Source organism: Squalius cephalus (genome assembly GCF_949319135.1).
Source record: "Squalius cephalus genome assembly, chromosome: 2".
Classification (NCBI taxonomy): domain Eukaryota; kingdom Metazoa; phylum Chordata; class Actinopteri; order Cypriniformes; family Leuciscidae; genus Squalius; species Squalius cephalus.
The window spans coordinates 28,507,916-28,527,586 of record NC_137123.1 but is presented as its reverse complement, the minus strand read 5'-3'; the positions used below and the strand labels follow the sequence as shown (position 1 = coordinate 28,527,586).

The 19,671-nt window shown below is 40.9% G+C and overlaps 1 protein-coding gene across 1 annotated transcript in view; it reads left to right on the top strand.

Annotated features, from left to right (window-relative positions):
* The window catches only part of galntl6 (polypeptide N-acetylgalactosaminyltransferase like 6), a 253,983-nt gene that overhangs the window by 77,163 nt on the left and 157,149 nt on the right, over positions 1-19,671 (top strand). Inside the window, exons 4-5 of the mRNA XM_079850971.1 lie at positions 605-743; positions 8,279-8,445. Of these exons, the coding sequence (XP_079707097.1) occupies positions 605-743; positions 8,279-8,445 (306 nt within the window). The remainder of the gene's footprint in view (positions 1-604; positions 744-8,278; positions 8,446-19,671) is intronic.

Sequence of the window (19,671 nt, the reverse complement as noted above, 5' to 3'; positions counted from 1 at the left end):
CATAGCTTGTGTAGCTTGAGCCAGCTCCGAACCCAACTTGGAGAATAGATTAACGGCGATATTTTTTTTATCGCGCGATAAGAGTCTCGCGTTAACGCAGCGCGTTAACGCCGATAACGGCCCACCACCAATATATATATATATATATATATATATATCAAGACTGCAAGTTATAAAAACTAATGTATGGCTGTAGTTTATATACACTTTTGTTGTATGGAAAAGAGCACTTTTTATTTGAATATTTAATTGAATATATACTTTAATGATAAGTATGGTTTCCATCAACTGTGACAGGCAGACACAGTGGAAAGTGACTAGGACCAGAATGTACACTGCAGAACCAGCAACTCAGTTAAGCCTTCATACTAGAGTATGTCTGGTCAGCATTCAGCAATAGTCCAGGCTTATTGGTTTAGCTGCTTCAGCTGTTCAGTCATAAAATAATAATAATAATAATATAAAATAAACTGTCCGTTCTCACAGTGGTACTTTCTATCTTTGGAGTGGTGTTACGTGCCATTGTTAGTACACACATGCTCAACTTGCCAACGTCCTGGCTGTGTTCAGCATGGTTGCTTATGTCAGACTGCATCTGTTTCAGGAAAAGGGGAGCATGGGAAACCATACCCACTCATAGAGGACGAGTGTGATGACTCAGTATACAAAGAGAATGGCTTCAACATCTACGTCAGCAACAATATTGCTCTGGACCGCTCCCTTCCTGACATCAGACATCCAAAGTAAGTATAGCTGATTCTCACAGCATGTTCACAGTAACCAGCCTCCAGAGATGCACAGCTTGAGCTAGACATCAGTGTTTTAACGATCCATGGCAGGCCATACTTAGGCAATGTGTTTAATTACTGATTTTGTCCTAAATGAGGAATTAATTTAATTAGGATTGATTCATTTAATGATTTCAAGGCTTATATATTTTTCGTTAGTGTACCTTTTGCTGTAAAATTGCATAACAACAAGGAAGACCAGGCATAACCATAAGGTTTTTAGCTCATTTATTTATAAAATTAGGAGCATAAAGCTTTGAGATTTTACCTCAAGCATCTTTGACCATCAGTAGTCCCTGTCAATTATTGTCACAAACTGCTCTGACACAGTTGAGGATCCACATGCAGCTTTATTAGGGTAATCCACAATCAAGTTAAAAATATAGGCAAAGGGTCAAAACCATGGAGCAAACTATCCAAACAATAACCAGCCAGAAAACACAGGCAAACAGGGAAATCCAGGCAGAAAGTCAAAACCATTACATGTGAAAATCAGAAAGAGTGCTCAGAAATCCTATAGCAATACTAACAAGACTTTGCAACGAAAGAGTGAAAACACAGGGCTTAAGTAGGCAGGGCTTAACTAGCTAATAACAAGCTTATGCCATATTTGAACCTAATCACAACAAAATGAGTCCAGGCAATGGGTTATGGGAATTGAAGTTTATCATAAGATAGCCCAGGAGTCAGGAGGAGTGCCCTCTGGTGCAGATTGTGGGCACTCCAGCTGGCGGATGTCACAATTATATATTGTTGAGAATAAAATTATGATCATAAAACGTTTTCAACATTTGGTAATAATATACTTTTTTCTGTAGCACTAAATCAGCATATTAGAATTATTTCTGAAGGATCATGTAACACCGAAGATTGGAGTAATTGCTGCTGAAAATTCAACTTTGCCACAACTGGAATAAAATACATAAAAAATATATATTCAAATAGAAAACGGTTATTTTGAACAGTAATATTTCTAATATTTCACAATGTTACTCATTTTACTTTATGTTTGATAAATAATTCCAGCCCTGGTGAGCCTAAAAGACTCAAGAGAAAAATGTTAATAACCCCAAACTTTTTATCGGTATCACTCAAAGAAAAGCTATATACTACAATTTAAGGGTTCCCATAATGGAATCATTTTATAGATTTAGTTATAAATAAATTGTTTTAACTCATTTTTATTTTTAAGTCAATTTTATGAATTAAACAGGTCCAAAACATACTTTAACTTTCAAAATTTAAATAACCCTTTAAACATAAAAACTATTATGCAAACATTCAAGACATTCCTCCTTATATAGAACCTTTTTTGGCATAAGAGGTTCTTTAAAATTGATTCAAGAACACTAGGGTTCCCTTTCAGTCTCTCACGATCATGCTTAGGGAGCCTGTCATCTTCGAGTACTGATAAAACGAGCCAATGCAAATTGGCGTGCAAGTGTGTTGGTGCTTCTTCAAGAAGTCTCTCCCGGTGCTGGTGGTTCTACAGTGCGAGTGCAGTGGTGGTCGCGAGCTTTCTGAGCTCTCAACTGCTGTTTTAACAGCATCACATTTTTGTTTGTTTGTCTGATGGCCGGTTGAGGCCGAAGAGAGTGAGTGCTTCACTGGTACAGGCTGCACCATCCCTGTGTGCTCCGGCACTGGTGAGAGTTTTTCATTTCCTGAAAGAGCAACACGGGTGCGTTTGCGTCTTTTTCAAGATGTCATTCCACCCGTGTGTTTCTGTATGCGGTTGTTCCCTGTTCCCCTCTGACGGTCACAATTGTTGCGTCACGTGTTTGGGCTTACAACACGCTGAAGCAACTCGCATGTTCCCATTGCGGAGTACTAGGTCGTGGACGGCACCTTTTACTGCCAGAAACTGCCTGGATAGCTCCTCCCCCCTCACTACCCTTGACGGAGGAGCGGTGAAGGGTTACGAGGCTATCCCTCGAGTGGAGTGGTCTGTCGCGACACACCTCTGTCCGGCGGCCGCTGCATCTTGGACAGGGGATCCTCGTCTCCCCTCTCAGGCCTGTGAGTTCTCGTCTGTTCTTACGGGCAGAGCTTACAAAGCCTGTGGGCAAGCCACCTCCTCTTTGCATGCCATGGCATTGCTACAGGTCTATCAGGCCAAAGTACTCATGGACATTTAGCCTAGACCGTGCGCTCATGAGTGAGCTCCGCTCCCCAACCGACTTGGCTCTCCGGAGCACAAGCGTTGCAGCCTGCGCGTTTGGTCTAACGATGTCCACCCTGGTGGTCCAGGAATGCCATCGTTGGCTCAGCCTGGTTTATATGGCGGATGCGGACAAGGTTCGATTCCTGGACTCCCCAATTTCCCAGCTTGGGCTGTTCGTCGAACAGTTCTCTGCCGCCCTAGAGCAGATGGAGGCCATCCGGCACATCCTGCCCCGGCAGCCCGCTGCTGCCATAACCCCGCCGCCGGTGGCAGTTCCTCCACCTGCTCGTTGCCAAGAGCGTCATTCCGCTCCTGCTGGGCCGCTGCAGCAGCCTTCAACCAGGCCTCAGCGGAGAGCCTGTCGCAGGCAGGCCGCCCAGCCTGTGTCAGATGCTGCCAAGCCAGGTGGCAAGTGTAAGACCAAGCGTCCCTGACACAAGCCTACAGCTACAGATGTTTTACTCCCTGACCGAGGGGACCTTCGGCACGGATGCACTGGCACACAGCTGGCCCCCGGGCCTCCACAAGTATGCATTTCCCCCAGTGAGCCTTCTTGCACAGCCACTGTGCAAAGTCAGGGAGGAAGAGATCTTACCAGTTGCCCCTTATTGGCCCAACCGAACCTGGTTCCCCGAACTTACGCTCCTCTCGACAGCCCCTCCCTGGCCCATTCCTCTGAGGGAGTACCTTCTCTCTCAGGGACGGGGCACCGTATGGCACCCGCGTCCAGACCTCTGGAAACTCCATGTCTGGTCCCTGGACGGGACGTGGAGGTTCTAGGTGACCTACCACAATCAGTCGTAGACATCATCACTTCTGCGAGAGCACCCTCTATGAGGCATGCATACGCTCTGAAGTGGAACCTGTTCGTTGAGTGGTGTTCTTCTCACCGAGAAGACCCCCGAAGGTGTTCGATTGGTGCCGTGCTTTCTTTCCTGCAAGATGGGTTGGAGTGAGCGCTGTCACCCTCCACCCTCAAAGCTTATGTTGCCTCTATTGCCGCACATCACGATGCATTGGATGGGAGATCCGTGGGAAAGCATGACCTGATCTTCAGGTTCTTGAGGGGAGCGAGGAGACTGAATCCGCCTTGCATCACCTCTATACTCTCTTAGGACTTATCTCTGGTGCTGACCGCACTGCAGAGACCTTCCTTTGAGCCACAGCAGGAAGCTGAGTTAAAAGTCCTGTCTTTAAAAACAGTTCTCCTGCTTGCTCTGGCCTCCATCAAGAGGGTAGGGGACCTGCATGCATTTTCGGTCGACGAATCGTGCCTGGAATTTGTCTGGCTAACTCTCACGTTATCCTGAGACCCCGGCCTGGATATGGGCCCAAGGTTCCTACCACTCCCTTTCGGAACCAGGTGGTGAACCTGCAAGCGCTGCCCTCGGAGGAGGCAGACCCAGCCCTGGCTTTTCTCTGTCCAGTCCGCTCCTTGCGGTTATATGTGGACAGAACGCAAAGCCTCAGGACCTCAGATCAGCTTTTCGTCTGTTACGGAAACCAGCAGAATGGAAAGGCTGTCTCCAAGCAGAGGTTGACCCACTGTATAGTGGATGCCATCATCATGCTTCCAGTGTGCTCTCTTCACATAGAAGCCAGTTAACACTGTAAGCCCCGCTTGATGTGTCGGCTTGCTGCGCCATTCCCCTCCTATGGACTGGTTACGACCGCCATTCTTGCTCCAGTTGAGTTCCCCTTTAGCCGAACCTTGTTGAGCTACTCACCACCCTTTCAGCATTGGACGAGGCGGAGCGTCCGATGCTAGGCATACCACTCGTATGCTCTAGTGGAACTTGTGCTAGGCTGGGTCCACAAGTTGTGATCCCTACGGCGATCCCATATGTGTATTCTCCACAGTACGGCTCCCTCAGGCGAGCCCGTGTCTTTCCCTTGGCAGAGCTTGCTCTGCCGTCACTGACGGTTGAGTCTCCCCCCTGTTATAGGCTGGAGCCACTCAGTGACATTCCATATGTTTTACTACCCGGTAATTCGCCCAGTCCAAATGTGTATCCTCAACATGTTACCTCCCCTCGGGCTGGATGGTGCTTCTGTAGCATCCCTCCTTCCATCAAAGGGCATGCTTTCCCAGTGTTATCCAAGTCTAACTGAGTGAGTCTTGCGGAACAGCAGTGACTTTCCTGGCCTAAGCCCTGTCCTATCTCAATAATAAGGAGGGAACGGAGACGTAGTACCGTCGCCACTACTGCTGGTCCACCGCTGATTCCTCAGTGAAAAACAAGTGGTGCGTCCATCCGCTTCCGTGTTTATACCCGCGCTGCGGGGCGGAGCACGAGATGCAAATCTCGCACGCCAATGTGCATTGGCTCATTTTATCAGTACTCAAAGATGACATGCTCCCTAAGCGTAATCCCAATCAGTCGACACGCCGACTATGTCTCCGTTCCCTCCTTCAGGGAACGAGGGTTACATACGTAACCGAGACGTTCTGTATACAACTCCATTGAAGCATTTTTCTGTGTTGTGTAGTGTGTAGTGTTCCATATTCTTACTGGGCTACATGAACATTCATTTATAAGAACATTTTCTAGTACAAATAACAATAAAAGGTTTTTCTTCTCCTTGCATGATCATTAGTATTAAAGCATAAAGCCAAAAAAGAGCAACAGAAGTTCACAGTCCATCCATTTAGCAAGATTTAGAGGAAAAAGTCTGGTTTCAGACTTCCATCTAAATGAGCTCCTTGATGGATTGATCGTTAATTGTTCTTAGAAGGCTCTGCACCATTACCTTCCTTTGAATGTCTCCACTGCCATGGATTTTCCCTTGGCAAGAACAAATTTCTATATTACTCATGCACCAAAGAGTCAATGTCTGAAGGAGGACCAATTCGTTACAGGGTTGTCGATAACTAAAATATAATTAATTTTGCCTGAACGGGCTTAAGCATCTGCTACTGGCTTGCCAAGCTTCCAGGCTTTGATAATGTGAATGAATATGAAGTCTTTAAAACATGTTTTTAGTGCCATTACAAGGTTAGATAATTTTCCCTACTCTACGTCTTCTTGGTGAAAAAGTTTGTATGTTGCTTTACTGCTGTTAGCTGTAAAGTTGTGTAAACCCCTTACAAGCACTGCAGACAGTGTTCCGGTGAAAAGCCTGGTATGGGACTTTTATTTACATCCCCTATAAAAGCCTGTGGCGCTCAGTGTCAGTGTGGAACCTGCCAACAGACAGAATGTGAATAACTGTCTCAGTGCGAGAGCCAGCATCCCAGTGTATTCACTTTTAATGCAGGTAACAGTGAAACACACAGATGCTGCTGCAGTGTAAGTGCTAAAAGCAAGCAGAAGGAACTGGACAGATTCCATGTTTTCTGAAGTGGCTGTGAGTTTTAAAAACACACATATACAGGCCTTGTTTCACAGACAGGGCTTAGATTAAGCCAATACTAGGCCTTAGTTCAATTAGGACATTTAAGTAGCTTTTATAAACTTTGAAAGAAAAAAAAAAAACATTACTGGTGTGCATCTTGAGACAAAACAATGGCACTGACATAGTTTAATATATGTCAGTGCAATTTGCTTTCAGTTAAAACAGCTCAAACATGCATTTTAGTATGGGAAATTTTAATCTATAGGTTTAAACCTTGTCTCTGAAACCAGGGGATAGTCTTTTCAATAAAGCAAAACAAAAGCAAGCTATGCACTACCATTCAAAAGTTTGGGGTCTGTAAGATTTTTTTATGTTTTTGACAGAAGTCTCTTATGCTCACCAAGGCTGCACTGTGAAATATTATTTCAGTTTAAAATAACTGTTTTCTATTTAAATATATTTTCAAATGTAATTTATTCCTGTGATGGCAAAGCTGCATTTTCAGCAGTCAATACTCCAGTCTTATTACTTATTATTATCAATGTTGAAAACATATCAATGTTGTGAAGCTTAATATTTTGTGGAAACTCTCATAGATTTTTTAAAAAGAATTATTTGAGGAATAGAAAGTTTAAAAGAACAGCATGTATTTGAAATAAAAATATTTTGAAATCCCCATACTTTTTAACGGAAATATAAAGTGACAGTTACTACTTGCTACATTGTTACAAAAAATAAATAAATAAATACTTCAAATAATTAATTAATAAATAAATAAATAAATTCCCACAAAAATAGTAAACAGCACAACAGTGACAATAATAAGAAATCTTATTTGACCACCAAATTAGCATATTATAATGATTTTGATTAAATAATACAGCCTTAGTGAGCATAAGCAATTTCAAATTTCAAAAACATTAAAAAATATTATAGAGTGAACGGTAGTGTGTGTGTGTGTGTGTGTGTGTGTGTGTGTGTGTGTGTGTGTGTGTGTATTACCTCTTGTAAACATATATGCTTTGTGTTTACTCCAAATTTACAAGTTTTGTTACAAATGTACAAATCTGGTTTGTTGAATCAAGACTAAAGCAAAGACAAATAGAATGGTTGTCTATTTGAGGGCCTCAAGGACAGGAATTGAAAACCACATCCTATAGTGACATGCATTTCTGGAAAAGCTCAAATCCTAAAATATAGTGTTTCATGCAAATACATTTTCTTTAATACCGATTCAGAGAATTCGTGAGAGATACATGTTCCAGTAATACACATGACACACTGTCTGGCTATTAGTATGCAAATGGAGCGCCTTTTTCTTCCTGAACTGTATTTCATTAGTAGACTGATCTGACAGGTCAGACAGGGCTGTTTTAGAATGCTGGCTCCTCTCTAGAATGCATTTGTGCACAATGCTGGATCTCTCTGTACTGTATTTTTGTTTTGTGTAATTTTTTCCCCCCACCACCATTGGAAGTGAAATGTTAATAAACCATGCAGCGCCCTGAAAATGATTATTATATGGAAGTGTATGAATTAAGGCCAGCTTGTCAAGTTTGTCAGGGTGCTGAATTAGAGAGACCAGTGTGAGCCATAAAGTGCCACTTCATCTGTCGGTGCCGGCTTTGTTGGAGCTCAATTAGCATGCAGATTTCTGAATGCTTTATGAGAGCGCTGGGACTGAAGGACCTCTCAAAACATTGATTTATGATCTGAGCTCTGTCGCCATTGCCTACGGCATTGGGGCAGCCCGCACCAGTGCTTTTGTTTTCAAATAATGTTTTTACAGTTTGGCAAGATCTGGTGCAATAAGCGACAAGATTTATATTTCACACACCATTGTTCTTAGGAGGCTTATGCGATGTTTGGAGTGTTTCTTAAGTGTCTTACAATATGTGGATTATACGTTGATGCCCTGATTAATCATTTGATGTAAAGCATAAGCAGTTCGTATTTCCTCGCTCTCACTCTCATTCTTTCTTTTCTGTAGCTGTAAGCAGAAGCTGTATCTTGAAAACCTCCCAAACACCAGTATTATCATCCCGTTCCATAACGAAGGCTGGTCCTCTCTGCTCAGAACCCTCCACAGCATCACCAACCGCACACCTGACCACCTGATCGCAGAGATCATACTGGTAGACGACTACAGTGACAGAGGTAAACAGAAGAGCATTTCTTTGTCTCAGAGCATTTGCTTGACATCAGGGTCGTTGCTGGTGGCTTTCTGCATTAGCTGCTCAAATTGAATGTTGAACGAGGCTTTGATAGTACTAGGTCCTTGAGTCCGTCATTTATTGAAGTAGACAGGGTTTTGCCAATGACCACTGAGTGACATTTATATGTTATGTTATGGTTGGTGTTTTATCAATTTGAAGGGACTTTTGACACTTGTAGGCTCCCTCAAAACTGGGTTTGACTGTTAACATTGCATATACATCTTTAACATTTTTTTTTTTTTTTTGTCTGTCATGTTAAATATTTGTTGGACTCATTTGTCTCATTAAGGCTAATTTAAATGTTAGCATTTTATGTATTAGTACATTTAAAGCACATTTAAACAGGGGTGGTTTCTTCATTAGGGCAATAGGCCGAAGCACCACCAAAGTGCGAAAGGGACGGATTATTTCAATCACATTCGCATTCAACCACAGAGTTACGCTAGCCGTCACTGTAGACTGTTTGTTCTGCCTCTGGATATAGTCCAATCAGCATCAAGTCACGTTCTGTGGAGTACCGCCTCTTTTTGGGCGATTTCCCATAGACTTCCATACGAACTGCAGGCACTGCAATGCATTCTCTATGGGTTCCGGGAGGGCTCGCACTAACGTGCTTTCGTCATCATATGTAACCTTAACTTGTGCAGCGACTGGTGGAAACAAACATACCTATTAACAATCTTTAAGCTGAAGTGACATCCAATAATTTCCTCAGTTTTTAGTCTCATTGACCATGAAAAGTAGAGCACATTCTTCTCAGTGTAAGACGTTGTAAGAGTGGAATGCAGTAAGTTCAAGTCATCAGGAATGTGTCTTTGCTTTGAGACACATAGCGCTCGGTTGAGCACTATAGCACCAAATACTCCTCCTTTTGGAACAGCATCCCAATACCTCTCACAATAAATCAATAAGAACATCCCACCGCACAATGCCCCTCTGTACTACAAGACATCTCAGCCAATAGCATTCCATCTCCCAGCTGGGGATGCATCATTACTGTAGAGGAATAATGGGAGAGCACAATAGTGAGCGTGTACTCCTCACTATTCCCATTACAATACTCATGTCCAACTGAAATGACCTGCCATTAGACTGAGAGTCATCTTGCATCGTTTGATTTTTGATGATAAACAAGGCTTTTATTTTTTATAATTACACAGATTGTTGTTTGTGTCAGCATGTTCATATAATATAATGGTGTTTCCTAATTCATATAATGCCATCTGCAATGTTTAACGTGTGTGTATACTGTGTGTAGAGATTAACTCTGCTATGCTAATCAACACAAGCTCATTGGTCAGTTCCCTTTGATGATGAGCTCATATGAGATGCAGATTCTCTCTCAACAGATTTTTGACCTAGAGCAACAGTAGAAATAAACTCTCAAAGCATAGAAAATGTCAGTTTTCTGGCATTTCATTGCAGTGATTTGAAAGCAGATCCACTGAAAAAGCACTAAATCTCCTGCGCATTCGTCAAGTGCTCGTATGAGTCATTTATGTGGTTTAAAGAGTTTAAAGAGAATTTTAGCCAGATGCATTGCTTACTCTCTGTAACAAACATTTGTCAGTTTCCTCAGATCTCTAGCAATGAGAGGTAATTCCCGCAGCCAGTATACAGAGAGGATGAATGAGCTTTCCAGTACTGCAACAATGATTTGGTTGTTATGTTTCACTCAGATTAAAGATTGACCAATTATGTCCAAGTGCATTTGAGAGGAAATAAGCACCTGTCAGTATTGTCACCGGTCACTCTACCTGCACTCTCTCTACACAAACACACAGAAGGTTGTGTGCATCTGGTGGCCTTTTTGTCTGGCCAGTTGCTTTTGAAAACGTTCAGTACAATCAATCACTACAGCCAAAAGCGAGAGCGAGATCTAATTAGCATAGAGCAGAGGACAGTCCAGAATGACTGACAGAGAGCCACACTTCTGCCACTCATGATCACTGGCACTAACCAAACCCAGATATGAAGTGGATATAAAGTGGGCTGAAGTTATTCCCACCCATCTCCTTGTGTTCTCTTTAGCAACACTCATGATATCCATTAGGGCTGGATGATATAGAAATTTCTGTATTTTTCAGACTTTTTAAAAATGTTTGATCTCAATATGCATGCATTTTCTTATTCTATTCAAAAAGGGAGCTGTGCTTTCAACCAAGCTGTGCCACTGTAGCTTTGGTAACACTTTATTTTGAAAGTCAGTTAACTCTCAGAGTATTAGTTGAGTGTCTGTTTAATATCTGCTACCATTTTATTTTGATGGCCCCTCAACATTCTACTGACTATAAGTAACTTTGCAACTGCATGTCAACTTATTCTATTTACCTGAACCCTACAACTAAACCTAACCTAACAATATACTGTCTATGACATCTGCTAATGCTCCAATGAGAGTTAGTTGACAAGTCACTTATAGTTAGTAGAACGTCTAAAGTGGACCATCGAAATAAAGTGTAACCAAATAAAAATACATAATCATAAACAGCAATATTTAATTATAATAAAATGTTGCCATGTATCAACAATGCCACACTTGTCACGGTCACCACCTCATTCAGTACATTTCCCAGCATCCTCCTTGGCCCACACCTGCACCTCCTTCACAATCACCTGCACCTGTCAGCGATCTCCCTCATTAACTTCACCATAAAACCACTCACCTTGTGTTCCCTCATCGTCCAGTCTCGTTTATCCTGAGTGTGTGGAACGTTTGGACCCATACCGCCTGTGTCTTTACCTGTGTGATCTCCTGTGTCCTCTCCTGTGTCATCCCCAGCATTCCTCTCCAGCGTATGTGTCCTGTGCTCTCCTCTACCTTGTGTTTGCCATTTACCTGTTTGTCTGCCCACTGCTGTTTAATAAACTCTTTCACCTGCTCTTCTGTCTCCGGATCCCTGTCCCATAACAACACTGAGATTTCTGTGAACATTTTGAATGCTAACAAATGACACTAAAGAATCATTGAATCAGAGTTTTTTAATTGATTCACTTAGTTTGAGCTGATTTAATGAAATGAGTCAAGCTTACTGAAGTTAATGCTTTTTTTGCTTTTAAACATTTTCATAACATCTGTCTTTAAACTGTATCATTGACTCATGATACAGTTTTTGTATTTTTGATACTGAAACATAAAATAAAAATAAGTGCATTAAAATCATTGCAATATTAACAGTCCTAAATACATTTTTAATATATGCAAGTAAAACCACAAATTTTAATGCTTCAGGCAGACACTTTTCAAAGCAATTTACATTGTTTTCAAGATCCAAAGTATACTGTGCAGTGAATGTCCTAATATTCTTATAGAGTTAATTTTAAAACATCTACTTATGAACGGATGCACATGAAAAGACCACAGTGGCACTCCTCACTTGTATTGTGTGATTCATTTTCATGAATATGTAGAGCGTTTGTGTTTCTTCGACGCTGCTTAAAGTAAAGTATTTTTAGAGCGTTGCTAAAGTGGAAGCTCTGCTGGTGTCTCTCTCGCCGCCAGCCTGGCTCTTATTGAAGATAAGCATTTCCACCATGTCTCACTCTGTGCAGAAGAGGCCTTGCTGGGCTCTCATTAATTGTGGATACAAATTAAATTCATGCCATGCATTTAATTAATTGAGAAACGTCTTCGTCATGGAAGCTCACAGTGGCATTCAGTAGCGTGAAGGTGCTTCATCACTTTTGAACACTTTTGTTGTTCTTTCCTTGGCCCGGATGACTCGTTAAGGCTTTCAGAATGTTTCTTTTTGCCTGTGTGTTTAGCTAAGCTGTAAAGTCAACTGCATGATGATTAAATTAATATTCCCTTTAATAGATAGTATTAAATTAGAACATGTAATTAAAGCTCTCTTCTAATGAACCAAAATTAAATGGCTTGCATGAAAGATGACACTTGTGTAAAGGCAGATACAACACATGCAAGTCAGACTTCATTTTCTATTAAGGCTAATTAAACCGCCATTATCATTGCATGGACGTGTGTTCATATACTGTAAATCAGTATTAGTGACCATTACAGTATATTGATAAATGGAATACATCAGCTTGCCATTGTTTCTGTTTGAATAGGGGTGGAAGATAAAGGGCATTTGAATGAATATTGAGTTTTAATTTTTTTTTAAGTTATGCTCAATCGGCAGACTTAAAGGTCCCGTTCTTCGTGATCCCATGTTTCAAACTTTAGTTAGTGTGTAATGTTGCTGTTAGAGCATAAATAATATCTGTAAAATTATAAAGCTCAAAGTTCAATGCCACGCGAGATATTTTATTTAACAGAAGTTGACTACAAAAAACGGCTCGATTGGACTACACCCCTCTACATCCTGCTTTAGTGATGTCACTAGAACCGTTTTTTGACTAACCTCCGCCCACAGGAATGCTTCCTCAACTCTACTGGCTACTTGCGCACTTCTTATAACTTAGGCTACTGTGTTTACTCAGCTCTTACAGTGATTTTCTGAAGTAAAACTGACGCTTCATCTTTTGTGTGATGTACAATAAACTTTATTAAACTCATCAGTACATGTTTGATCACCATTCAGACAGCAGACTTGTAGGCTATTAATAAATAATGGATACATAGCCTACAAGCAGATGACAAATACGTTATAATAACCGTAATTAAACTACTAAACCATACCTGTTTCATCTCTATACAGCACTCTGACTCTGTAGGCATTATTGTCCGACTCGAAATGAACGCCGTTACTGAGAGTTTCTGATATTATCATCATTCCGTGAGATTAATTTTTCCTGACAGACTGAGCGCGAGCTCATGAAGCTCCGCCCCCTGGGTCGTCCAGCAGCACCTCATTTGCATTTAAAGGGCACACACTGAAACAGCTCGTTTTTCTGAGCCCCAAAAAATGTCAATTTAAACATGCTGTAAAAAATGATCTGTTGGGTATTTTGAGCTGAAACTTCACATACACACTCTGGGGACATCAGAGACTTATTTTACATCTTGTGAAAAGGGGCATATAACGGGACCTTTAAACAATATGCGTGTTAACATTATTTTAGTGTGATCAAACTTTGCTTACTTTTTGTTATATTCAGTTTTACAACTTTATGGTAATGTCAACGCAATGACTGTATAAATTATGTAAATAGCTTTACCTATACATCTCAAATAATACATGTTTTATGAAGAATGAATACTTTTATAAAAATGTAAGATTTAGAATACAGTAAAAGCAGTAATACTGTGAAATAATACACATTTTTTATTGTAATATATTTTAAAATGTAATTTATTCATGTGATGGCAAAGGTGACTTTTACTCCAGTCTTCAGAGTCACATGATTATCCTTATACTAATAAATTCTCCTTATGCTAGGGTTTTGCTAAAATTTTCACGAAACAATTAACCAGATCATCTTCAGGCTGTCACGGTTATCTGGTCTCATTCATCTTTAGATTCACTTTCATGGACTTTCAGTTTGTTTTCATCAGTCACATGTTTCTTTGTCTTTTTTTCCCCCCGCCACTCGTCTGTTCTCATGGACACTAATCTTCCACCAAAGCTGCACATTTATTTATTCCCTTACCTCTGTGTATTTAGTTCCTCTCTGTTCAGTCTTCAGTTGATGGTCGATGTTTGCGTGTTAACCTTTGTTTCACGCACGCTCTGTAAAACTTTCTGTCAGTTCCTGAGTTTATTGTAGTATTAAATCACTAGGTATTGGATCCTGTGTACCTTCGTCTTCATCATCTTCAGTCTTAGGACACAGGCCATGCCGACAAAAAGTTATGGAATTCAAAAGTGGATTAGTCAAAACATTCTTGAACAAATTTGACGAAAAGCACGTCAAGATAGATGTGAGGCTATACCTCTTCAATGCTAGCGTATTTAAAACAAACTTGGTTTGTGTTATGACAACCATGAGCTGAGGATACCTGCACAGTTTCGGGGCTGTGCCACCTAGTGGAAAAATTACTATTTTTGCTTATAATTCTGAACAGATTGGCCAAAAATCACAAAAATAAATGCAGCATGCTGAGTTGAACGATACCTAATTTATTTCTCAACTATTTTTGGTGTGTACGGAGCCCCCCTAGTCCCACTTTGTCAAAAAAAAAAATATTATAACTATCTTGTGGCCTCAAGATAGTAACTCGTGGCCTCAAGATAGTAACTCGTGGCCTCAAGATAGTATATCTCGTGGCCTCAAGATAGTAACTCGTGGCCTCAAGATACTAACTCGTGGCCTCAAGATACTAACTCGTGGCCTCAAGATACTAACTCGTGGCCTCAAGATACTAACTCGTGGCCTCAAGATAGTAACTCGTGGCCTCAAGATAGTAACTCGTGGCCTCAAGATAGTAACTCGTGGCCTCAAGATAGTATATCTCGTGGCCTCAAGATAGTATCTCGTGGCCTCAAGATAGTAACTCGTGGCCTCAAGATAGTAACTCGTGGCCTCAAGATAGTAACTCGTGGCCTCAAGATAGTATATCTCGTGGCCTCAAGATACTACCTCGTGGCCTCAAGATACTAACTCGTGGCCTCAAGATAGTAACTCGTGGCCTCAAGATAGTAACTTGTGGCCTCAAGATAGTAACTCGTGGCCTCAAGATAGTATATCTCGTGGCCTCAAGATAGTAACTCTTGGCCTCAAGATACTAACTCGTGGCCTCAAGATACTAACTCGTGGCCACGAGAAAGTTAGTTTTTTCAAGGCGAACGTTCCCTTTAATGTTTCCATGGCGACGCGTCACGAGATACACCGCAGCCACAATAATACTGTATGACAGATGTGTCGCTTTTATTTCGCTTTTCCTTTTTTATTCAAAATATTCACAAACTTGCTTACCATGTCATCAACTAGCCTATCTGATATTCCGATTCTCAAATACGTGTAAGTGAGTGTGTTGCTGCTTCCACAGACATCAGTGTGTTTTACAAACTTCATAAAGTTTACTCTATTCTTCTCATTTCACCGGCCACTTTCTTGCATTTATTTCGGGAGAAACTGATGAATTCACGTGCTGTAAATCCGACTGACAGGACAACATTGCAGCGCCCATCTCATGTTATTATAGATCAAGATTTATAAAGGTTTTTAAACGAGCCAGAGTCGGACGCGTTCAGCGCTGTCATTACAACTAAGCAGTTTTTTCAACTTCATAATGTTTATTTTTGGTTTCAGATATTTAAATACACATAAGCACGAGTAAAACAATACATTTGGAGTTTGTAAAACACACTGCTGTCTGTGGAAGCAGCAATAACAATTCAAATATAATTTGCTGACATGTGTTATTCATATTAGACAAACATACTGTAGTGCAAGACAAGGAACTATAAAGTTTACTCTATTCTTCTCAGTTCACCGGCCACTTTCTTGCATTTATTTCGGGAGAAACTGATGAATTCACGTGCTGTAAATCCGACTGACAGGACAACATTGCAGCGCCCATCTCATGTTATTATAGATCAAGATTATTTATAAAGGTTTTTAAACGACCAAACACACTCACTTACACGTGTTTGAGAATCGGAATATCAGATAGGCTAGTTGATGACATGGTAAGCAAGTTTGTGAATATTTTGAATAAAAAAGGAAAAGCGAAATAAAAGCGACACATCTGCGTGACGCGTCGCCATGGAAACATTAAAGGGAACGTTCGCCTTGAAAAAACTCACTTTCTCGTGGCCACGAGTTAGTATCTTGAGGCCACAAGTTACTATCTCGAGGCCACGAGATATATTATCTTGAGGCCACGAGTTACTATCTTGAGGCCACGAGTTACTATCTTGAGGCCACAAGATAGTTATAATAATTTTTTTTTGACAAAGTGGGACTAGGGGGGGCTCCGTAGGTGTGGGCCATTTTGAATTTTGTCATAAAATAGTATCTTTTTTACGAACACATTGGCGTTTCGTTACAAAACTCGATATATGTGTATTCGACACAATGGGCCCTATCTTGCACCCAGCGCAATTGACTTTGTACACTGACGCATGTATCATTCCTATTTTGCACCCGCGCAAAGCGAACTTTTCCCTCCACAAACGCACGTCGGTTAACTAAGAAATACACTTGCACTCCTCGGGGGTGGTTCAGCGCAAAGAGGAGGCGTGTTCCAGCGCAAACGTTCCCTCATGCTATTTTACAGGTTTAGAAAACAATTCCGCCACTGACCGGAAAAAAACAGTTTAAAGTCAGTGGTGCGTTGCGCATGTTATTCATATGCTATTTTAAGGGCGCATGCTTGGCCTTAATCAATGTAGCGTGTGCACAACGCGCATACACTTTGATTCTCTCATCTACACACAGACGCAGCAGTTATCATTTTTACAAATCATACATTATTACGATAGATAGATAGATAGATAGATAGATAGATAGATAGATAGATAGATAGATAGATAGATAGATAGATAGATCTATTTACACATTTACCCAAATTATCATACGCCTGTTTAACCGAAGTTAATTTGGGTGTGTTTCTCCATCCCCAACGTCCCTGACGAGAACGTCGGTCTCCTCGGCTGTGAACCGCTCCTCGCGTGCGCCTGGCAAATCCGCCGTTATAATAGGAATCCGCTTTAGAACAAGCGCGCCTGCTCTTAAAGGGAATGTGAGATGACGCTCTGATTGGTTTATTTTCATGTTACGCCCAAACCACACCTATGAATAATGAAGCTACTTCAGACCAACCCATTTTAGATTTGTGTCAGGCGCAAGAGTCATTTATCCCGCCGGGATAATAGCAACAGCGCCCAAGACCCGCCCACAAATTTACTTGCGTTTTGCGCTTGATACTTTCGGATCGTTAAAATAGGGCCCATAGCCTTGAAGGCACTCAAAAGGTTTGGGGGCAGCGCCACCTTGTGGTCAAAAATGATAATTGAATGTAAAAAAACAAAACAAGTTAGTTCTCTTGTCATGAGACTTGGTAGATTCCTTGGGTCATACCAATTTTGCTGTAGTCGACCAAACTTCCTGTCTGCCATTTTGATTTTCTTTAAAAACATACTTTTTCGAACTCCTCATAGACTGTTTGTCCAATTTTCACCAAATTCGAGTCAGAACAACTTGAGACCATACCAGCATAAGTCGTGGATTTCATGATGATAGACGAAACAGTTTTCGTACACTGCTTCAATGAATTTGATGGTGCAATGCCAAACTGCATGTTACTGTAGGTTGTAATCTCTGCAAAGCTTTGACATATTTGACCCCAAACTTTATCTGTCGTTGTCACCTCGTATTGACCACGCCACATCAATATGGTAACAGCGCCACTTATTGGTTAAAAAATTATTAGCAATTAAATCATGTCACTAGTATTTATGATTTTTTCAGCCATTATTATTTTGTCATAATCAACAATATGCCACAAATGTTGTTAGTCCAACTTAAAGGTAAAATTCTACCATCATTTACTTCTAGTGTTCCAAACCTGTATGGCTTTCTTTCTTCTGCAGAGCACAAAAGAATCAAATGATTATATAAATTTTTTTTTTTTGGTTAGTATCCCTTCAAACTTGTACTGAACCGAGAATATTCATTTAAGAGCAACAGTGTCACAGAAACACATTTATGGTCCACCTTCTGTGAGTACAATGTCACAACAAAACCTTAACTTCCATAGCCTAATTTGTGTTTTTACCTGCTGGAAGCTGAATTTGTAGTAATTACTGACCAGCCTCCATGTGCCCTTTCAAAAGCTACAGCTGACACAATTAGTATGGTGTGAAGATAGTCTGGCTACTCTTGGACACACACACACACGGACACACACACACACACACACACACACACACACACACACACACACACACACACACACACACACACACACACACATACACACACACAAAGACACAGAGACAAACACAGATTCAGAGTTTTTGCTGGCTCACCTTGACAGTGAATGATTACTATGCTCTGTGTTTTGCGAATGACGAGGAACAACTCCTGCAAGCCAAATGTGTTTCCCTCCAAGAAAACGTCCTTGAACTCCTCTACAAAGTGATGTAAAGAACCGAATGATAAAATCTTTGCAGTAACAAGCTGTTCATGCTGCACCCTTTTCTGACATACTATTTGAGAAGCAGACACTGGGCACTTTGCTAGCCAAGCCTCTCAGAGTCTTCTGCTAAGACAGCGTAATTATTACAATCACCTCACCTCTTTTTTAGAGCAGACACATGCACGCCATGGACCAATTCACGAAGCAACTTGAGATGTTACTTAAAGAGAGAGAGAGTGCTCTTATTTTGGATCTGTCAATGCTTTAGTGAGTACACCCAGCATGCTTTGCTCCAAAAACTGCACAAAGTGCAGGTGATTTTTTAAAGTATGCAGGTAATTTAGGTGTGTATCACCCTTAAAAATATATAGAGAGAGTTAGTGTAGAGGTCTGTCCCATTTGCCATTCTTTTGTACTATTTTAGGCCTATTTTATTCTGTAGGCATTTTGTAGGAGAATGAGTGCAAGTAGTGTGTTCACAGTGAGCAATGCAATAAGACACTTTATGCATTCATGCACCTTATGAAGCGGAGCGGGAGTTTTATCTGAAAATGATGGTGGTGTGATCAAAAATTGTCAAAATGGCAGACGCAGTGACTGCTGAAACTTGGGTGATAAGGCTGGTCCTCTGAGTGTTGGTGGTCCACTGATTAATGTGAAGACAGGTCAGGTGACCACAAGAAGAAGAGATAAGACCTGTCCTGATGCCCTTGATGATGACTTGGCGAGGGTTCTCTGGAGGGCGACTCAAGTCTGTGGAGAAGGCAGCATTATGCAAAAGTTGAATGCATTGACAAAATTGTTTAATATTTCTTTAACATGTACTGTATGTAAAAGGCCATTTTGGCTATTATATTGAATTAGGACTCAGGCAAGTGGTCAAAACAGGCATATGGACATATTTAAAATGTAATTTCTCAAATGAAAAGCTTATATGTATGTAGCAGGGTTTTTTTTTTTTTTTTTTTTTTTTCGGCAGCCATTACTACAGTCTGCAGTGTCACATGATCCTTCAGAAATCATTCTGAAATGCCGATTTGGTGCACAAGACACATTTCTTGTTGAAAACAGTTCTGCCTCTTAATATTTTTGTGGAAACTCAGTATTCTTTGATGAATATAAAGTTCAAAAGAACAGTATTTATTTGAAATGTAAATATTTTGTAACATTATAAATTCA